This window comes from Ursus arctos, unplaced genomic scaffold, assembly GCF_023065955.2.
Source record: "Ursus arctos isolate Adak ecotype North America unplaced genomic scaffold, UrsArc2.0 scaffold_24, whole genome shotgun sequence".
Classification (NCBI taxonomy): Eukaryota; Metazoa; Chordata; class Mammalia; order Carnivora; family Ursidae; genus Ursus; species Ursus arctos.
The window spans coordinates 166,346-173,743 of NW_026622919.1; the positions used below are offsets into that span (position 1 = coordinate 166,346).

A 7,398-nucleotide genomic window follows, 5' to 3' on the forward strand; every position below is an offset into this window, starting at 1 on the left:
TGGGAACCTTGCCAGGCCTACCCAGGCCCCAGGGATGGGCGTGGTGCCAGAGAAGGTACCCCTTGTCACCATGGCAGTGCCCACGCACAGTGTGCTGACTCCAGAATGCCCTTGGGGGTGAGGCACAACCCGGCCCCCTGCCCCAACTTCTACCGTTGTAGCTGCAGCCCTGCCCACCTACCCTGCACCTGTGGGCCATGCTCTGCCACCCCTGCTCTGAGGTCCTCAAGTGCACCGTGGGCCTCCTCATTCTTTGGCCTCTACTCCGTCCTGAACTCAGAAGCCCCCAGCTCCAGCCGAGGCCATGCTCCAGGCAGAAACTGATCCTCCCAGCATTACGTGGGGGTTTGGGGACGTGCACAGACAGAGCTCACAGGGGGCCTCAGGTCCTTCCCATCTGTGCAGGAGCCAGGGTCTGAATGCCAATTGCCAGAGCACAGAGCAAGGCCTGGCTGACAAGGAGCCAGCTGGAGCTCCAGTGCTGTCTTTGGAACCTCTGAGGAGAGTATCTATCCTCAGGACTCCTCCAAGGGTGATGTTGGTCAAGAAATCCAATCCTAAAGCATGAGGGCCTCTGTTGCCACCCTTTGCCTCCTGACTTGGGTAGCACCAAGTCCCGGGCTCCCGGGGCAGCTCCTCCAGAGGTCCTGAGAAGACGTTCAGGGAACCAGACAGCGAGGAGGCCAAGTGAGCCTGGGATCTGGGCACTTCGCAGGGGGGCTGCTAGGGAAAGACCCTCGTCAGAGTCTCCACCCCCCGAGGCAGGGCTGACAGAGGATGGGCTGTCCGGACTGGACCATGAAGGGCAGACAGGGAAGGACGCAGTCACATGGCTGGGGGAGCACCCCTGTTTCCAGGACAAGAAGATGGTTTCAATCCCGGCAATCCTGTTCACTCTCATGGGGACCTCACAGTTTTTTATTTCAGGACATTCACATGTGTTAAAACAGGAAATAAAGTATGTGAGAAACAGCATCCCCCACACACTCCCGGGGCCGTAGGCTCTTCCTGCAGCCTCAGCCCCACCCGCCTCCACACAGCCCTGGGGAGGGACCCCCAGGCATAGCCCACGTCCTGTCCAACCCCTGCATTCCTGGGCTGCTTGTTCTCTGAAGCATTTTAACACGTGCACAGACGCACACATACGCACACACACGTATGGGCACACACATACATGCTTGCATACACGCACCAGGGCTGGGCTCCGAGGTCCTGTGTAGCAGCCGGCACTGTGTGGGCTCACAGGGCACAGTGGTAAAGGTGGGGGGTTGTGGTTGGAGTTTTGAGCAATTCTGGCCAGGGCTCGTGTGCAGTGCATGACGCTTCCCAGGCCGGGATCCCACCCATAGCTGCCATCCCGACACACAGAGGGGCAGAGGTCTGCCCAGGGTCCCACAGCTGGTGAGCACAGGTCTGTCCCACTCTGCAGCTGGGTGTCTGGGACCAGCCTGGTGGGGAAATGTGATCCATAACTTTCCATCTTTCTTAGACCCACTCAGGCCTGGGTGTGACTGTACAGTTGAGCTCGGTCACAAATGCTGGGGGTCTGTCATCACCCTCTGTGGAGCTGACCCTAGTCGTCTCACCTCCCCTTCTATTTGGGAAACACAGTCATAAGTGCCACTTGCCTCTTTCCGGGACCATGTTGTTGAAGCAGCCGGCATGGCCACACTGCTGTCCGAAACCCACACTGACCACGGTGTCTGTCCCAGAGAGGGCTCCGGCCCCCCCTGACGCTCCAAGTGGCCGGTGTGATGGGCCAGGGTGTCGCAGGCCTCAGGAGGCAGTATGTTTTGACTACCTGTTCCAATTCCGACTCGATCATCCTGGAGGCTCTGAGGCCTCTGACTGAGGTCAGGCTGCCCAGGAACTCTTGGGCACTGGTGGACTTGGGTAGGTGGCTTTTGTGGACTCAACTCCCTGGCAGCTGCCCTGTGTTATGCCCCCACTGCCCACCACCCTTGCCACATGGAAGTGCCCCAGCCGGCTTATGGCCCCAGGAATGGCTATCCCTGGAGCCTGTCCTCTCCTCTTCCTGTCCCAGCAGGGCCTGGTTTTCCCCCCTTGCGGCCTCAGCATCTGGCACCTCCATGCGCCTCTGTAGGTGGAAGAGATTTTAAGGAGGATGGACAGGGAGGGAAATGACCAGAGGTGGGGGGACATCCCTCGGTCACAGGACCCCCCCGTCCCCCTAGCCCACTGTTGAGGACCTCTCTCCAGAAAGCATACTGCTTCAGGAACACCCTGTCAAGGCCAGCTAGAGTAAGGAGGACAGAAGCTCCCCCAGACCAGAAGCTCACCTTAAGGCCTTAACATCAAACACACAAAATGGCTTTATTTGTGCTTTCCACAAAGGCTGTTTCTGCACCAGAAAAGGAATGAGGTTGACTTCAGAAGTTCAGTACAACTCAAATACGTGACAGAAGTCACGTGCCAATGTTTTAATCCATTCAAAGGAGCCCCCCCCTCCGCCGTGGCTGCCCTTGGAAGACCCCTGTCCCCCAAGTGCCACCATGTCGGCCAGCTAGCTGTTCCAGGACTCACAACCAGCTGGTGCTATGCAAGTGAGTCGGGACCCGGGATCAGGGCCCAATGCTTTCATCCCAAGAGAGACAAAGAGAGGCCCCACAGAGGGCTGTGGCAAACACAGCGAGGCCGAGATGCAAACTCCTTTCTTGGCCCCCTTACTTCTGTTACTGCCACCTTCAACCTTGCCGTGGACGTGAAGTTATCAGAAGGGTCTCATCCTCTTCAGTTACATCCATCCACCCCTTGCAGATAAGTGGCCACCTTCAGCAGGGTCGTGAAGGGGCCTTACGGGTTGGTGTATTTTATATGGCTCGGGGGGACCATCTCTGGGATGGTGACCGGCAGGGATGGGCTCCAAAGTGAAATTCTCATCCTCCTGGCACTGAGTGAGTGGAGCCATCAAAAAGGGAACACGAGAAGGAGCCGGAAGGCATGGCAGACAGGGATGGCCATCCCGAGGGCTCGAGCAGACATGGGGGCAGGGGCAGCTTAGGACAGGTGGAAGCAAGCACCTTCAAGGACTGAGGGGTGTGTGTGTATGTCTATGTACCTCATTGTATGGTAGATGGGTGGACAGATCATAGGGTAGCTAGATGATAGTTTGAGAGATGTGTAGGTATGGGTGTAGACGTTGTGGATGGCTGGACAGACAGACAGACAGAAAGACAGAGAAGTTGAGATAGATAGTGTATGGGTTGTGTTGTGTGTGTGTTAGGGTTCCATAGTGGTTGAAACCATGGGCTTTGAAACCCAACAGACCTGCGTTTGAGTGTCAGACCTACTGATCACTGTCCATAGGACCATGAATGCTCATGCAGACTTAGTTTCCTTACTTCCCAAGTGACCCATGTGTATAGTGTGTATGTATGTTTATGATGCCATGACCCATTTGTCAGTGAGGAGCCAAGTTTGCTATGTGACTTCTTATTATTATCTGTGGGCCAGGCACCGTGCTAGTGCCTAATCCATAAAACAGACACAGACCCCTGTCCATAAGGACACCTTCCAGCAGGGAGACAACAGCACGATCAAGAGGCCGTTCACAGATTGTCCTGTCGAACTCAGGCCAGGGCAGGTTGGGCCAGCAGGTGCCAAGTGGCCTCAGTGAGAAGGATACCATGGAGAGCATTCCAGGTTCCTGGCCCTAGCAAGGAAGAGGAGAAGGAGGGAGGCCAGGGTAGGGAAGACACAGAATCCAAAATTCCCTCAAGACCAGGCAGGGGCACCCCAAGTGCCTGAAATACACTTTTATACTATCTCAGGGGAAACAGGGCTCCAAATTGGAGTCAGCTTCATAAAAAAACAAACACACAAAAAGCTATGCCCTGTCTTGGTCGCTGGAGATGCAGTGAGAGAGGCACGGCGTGTGGAAGGGTCTGCTCTGATGAGAAGCAACGAGAGAAACTAGAAGACCCACCCAAGGGCTCTCAAAGGCAGACAGACAGAGGGACAAAGGAAGGCTCGGGGGCTTCTGGTCTCCAAACATCTGAACACACAGAGAACACAGACACCGACACAACTTACCAAGGACATGACAGAAGGGAATGGAGCTACTGGTTCCTGGGATTTCTGTCTGAGGAGCGAGGGGTCGCAGAGTGGCAGGTGGAACCCTGTTTACAGCCGTCAGCCCCAGGGCTGCTGCCCCTGAGTCAAAGTGTGAAATACCCATCACCAATGCTTTAAAAACACAGCACTGTGGCAGCTTGCGTGGGCTGTGACCAAACAATCCCAACCTTATTTTCCACAAGCACCAACAGATGTTTAAACTTGGGGTGGAATGTCTAGGACCGAAACATTTCTCAAGCGGGGCCCCTGGAGCAGCTCCAGGGGGCTCAGGCCCATCGGCCTGCGCTGCTGTTCTAAGCCCGCCCTTCACACGTCAGGAATGTCAAACAGAGCTGACCTCAGCGCTGTGGAGAGCCCCACTCCAAACAGCCCTCGGCCGGCCCTCCAGCAGCAGGCAGGCTCGGGGTGTTTGTCTAATTCAAAGCAAACTAGTTGGGCGGTATATTATTTCTCCAACCCAACAGGATCGAAGCTGCATGTACCGTGTGTTACTATTGCTTCCTGCCGAGCTCCGGGGCTCGGCCGAGCGCACGCCTTCCTCAAGCCCGCTCAGCACATTTAACAAGTGAAAACGAGAGGGTTGTTTCCGCTGTCGCTCAGGCAATCAGCGGACAGCTTCCGCGAGTAACTCTGCCACACGCCACCCCCGCCAGCAACCACCGCAGCCGGCCCTGCCGTGCTCGCGAGGCCCTCCGTCTCTTGAGGACGAGACCCCGGTAATTCTCCCCCTGCTCCCCTCCACTGGGCCACTTAGCAGCGCTTGCCCCGGCCCACCCCCACAGCCCCGCGGCCACGACGACGGACTTACAGTCCTAACCATGAGCCCCTCAGAGCTGTCCTGCCAGCTCCATCTCCTCTCCTCCTGACCTCTCCTGAGTACTCTCCGGCCGGGCCTTTATCTCCCCTGGCCCACCAAAAATGCTCTTACTCAGTCAACGACCGTCACTGTGCTAAATCCAGGGGGTCAATCTCCAGCCCTCGTCCTGGAGGGTCAGCAGCATGGGTACAGAGTGGTACCCCCCATTCAGGAGCCGTGCTGGTCCTGGGGCTCCTGCGACACCCACTTCCCGGCCCCCGGCCCCCATCACCAGCAGCTGTCGTGCTGCCTCACTGTTGCCTTGGCGGGTCTCCCCATCAGCATGGCTCCTGTATTAGTTTCCTATTGCTGCTGTAATCAATTACCACAATTTTCATGCTTTAAAACAACACAATTTCATCATCTTACAGTTCTGGAGATCAGAAGTCCAAAATGGGTTTCACGGGCTACATCAGGTGTCAACAAGATGGCCTCCTTCCGGAGACCACAGTGCACTCCCTTGCCTTTCCCAGCTTGCATTGACCCGGTCCCCCTCCCCTCCCCCACCTTCGAATCCGCCATCTTGTCCCTGACGTTGCTTGCGTCCTCACATCTCCCCTCCCTCTTATGCGGACTCTCAGACTGCATTGGGCCCACCTGGGTAATCCGGCAGTCTCGCAGTCTCAAAGTCCTTCATTTCATCACAGCTGCACAACTCCCTCTGACACAGACTACAGAAGCAGATTCACAGGTTTGGGGGACGAAGACGTGGACATCTGTGGTAGTTATTTTTCTCCTGACCGCAGTCTCCCCTCTGGCCTCCAAAGATTCCCATGCAAACCCTCACATGTAAAATACATTCACCCCATCCCACTATCCCTAGAAGTCTTACACGTTACAATATCAAGTCGAAATCCCCCCCAAAAAACCCCAAAACCTCATTTGAATCTAATCAATTCAAAAGTCCCAAATCCCAAATAAGAAATCCCTTCTGATACATACTTCCTCTCCATCTATAAACATGTACAAGTCAAGAACAAGTTATCCGCTCCCAAAATACAGTGTTGGAACAGGCATATGTTGACGATTAGAGACATTCCCATTCAAAAAGGGAGAAAACAAAGAGAAAAGGGAGCCACCAGTTCCAAACAATTTCAAAACCCGGCAGGCAAATATTACATTTCCAGGCCTGAGTGTATTCATGTCTTTGGTTCCTGCTCTGCCCTCTGGGCTCACGGCCCCCCTCTTGGATTACCCTTCCTCTTTTCATGAAGGGGAGCATGTCTGCAGCTAAGCAGTTTTATCTGCCTGCTTCCTGCCTGCAGAATTATGAGAAGTTCAAAAATCTGCTTTCACCTTTCATGTTATCGTCTCAGTTCCAAATGCTGTGTTCCTGCTGACGTCACCTTCTCAAGAACTCTGTGAGCCTCCCGTCTATGTCACAGGGCCTCGCACCACCTGACGCGAGCGTCCACTATGGGTCTTTCCTGGACAACCCCGTTTCCGCTGTGGGCTTCTGCTGAGATTGCTGCGGGTCCTGGAGTCATGCACTCGTCTCTCCAGAGAGGCTCTGTGGTCGAATATTCTGCTGGTTCCTTCCAACGTACCAGCATAGGGCTGTCCAGCCACACCCTTGGCTTTCATTCCGGAGCTCAAAGACACACATCCTGCACACATATATACACACGGCCACAGCACACACACGCACACGCATGCACACACGTACACGGTACTGTCTGTGATCACACATGCACACACACACTGCTCCTTGTGCACACACAAGCCTCAGAACACGCGTGGACACACAGCATTGCAAGCACACATCCTGCACACATATACATACATGGCCACAGCACACACACGCACACGCATGCACACACGTACACGGTACTGTCTGTGATCACACGCGCACACACACACTGCTCCTTGTGCACACACAAGCCTCAGAACACGCGTGGACACACAGCATTGCAAGCACACATCCTGCACACATATACATACATGGCCACAGCACACACACGCACACGCATGCACACACGTACACGGTACTGTCTGTGATCACACGCGCACACACACACTGCTCCTTGTGCACACACAAGCCTCAGAACACGCGTGGACACACAGCATTGCAAGCACACATCCTGCACACATATACATACATGGCCACAGCACACACACGCACACAGGTTGCCCAACCAATGGTGCACTCCGTGGCTTGTGGCTGCACCCCCCACCCCTGCTCTGCCTCCATGTGGCTTCTCCTATCTGAAATCTCCTCCCCTCTTTTGTAAGGACACATGCCACTGACTCAGATAATCCAGGATGTTCTCATCTCCAGACCCTTAACTTCATTACACCTGCAAAGACCCATTTGCTAAGTAAGGTCCCATCCAGATTCTGGGAATTAAGAAAGGGATGCATCTTTCTGGGGCCAAGTCAGCCTACCACAGACAGTGTGCTGAATGCTGCTTATGGAAATGTCCAGCACAACAAGCAAGGACATGAGA

At 54.9% G+C, this 7,398-nt stretch overlaps 1 protein-coding gene across 1 annotated transcript; it reads right to left on the reverse strand.

The window, feature by feature from the left end:
• Positions 1-65: 65 nt before the first annotated feature.
• On the reverse strand, positions 66-6,450 carry LOC130544733 (uncharacterized). The gene is made up of 2 exons (XM_057318119.1): positions 6,248-6,450; positions 66-4,173 (listed from the first exon to the last, which is right to left on the reverse strand). Exon 2 carries the CDS (start codon positions 1,478-1,480, stop codon positions 383-385), a length of 1,098 nt encoding a protein of 365 aa, XP_057174102.1. The 5' UTR covers positions 1,481-4,173; positions 6,248-6,450; the 3' UTR covers positions 66-382.
• Positions 6,451-7,398: the final 948 nt, after the last annotated feature.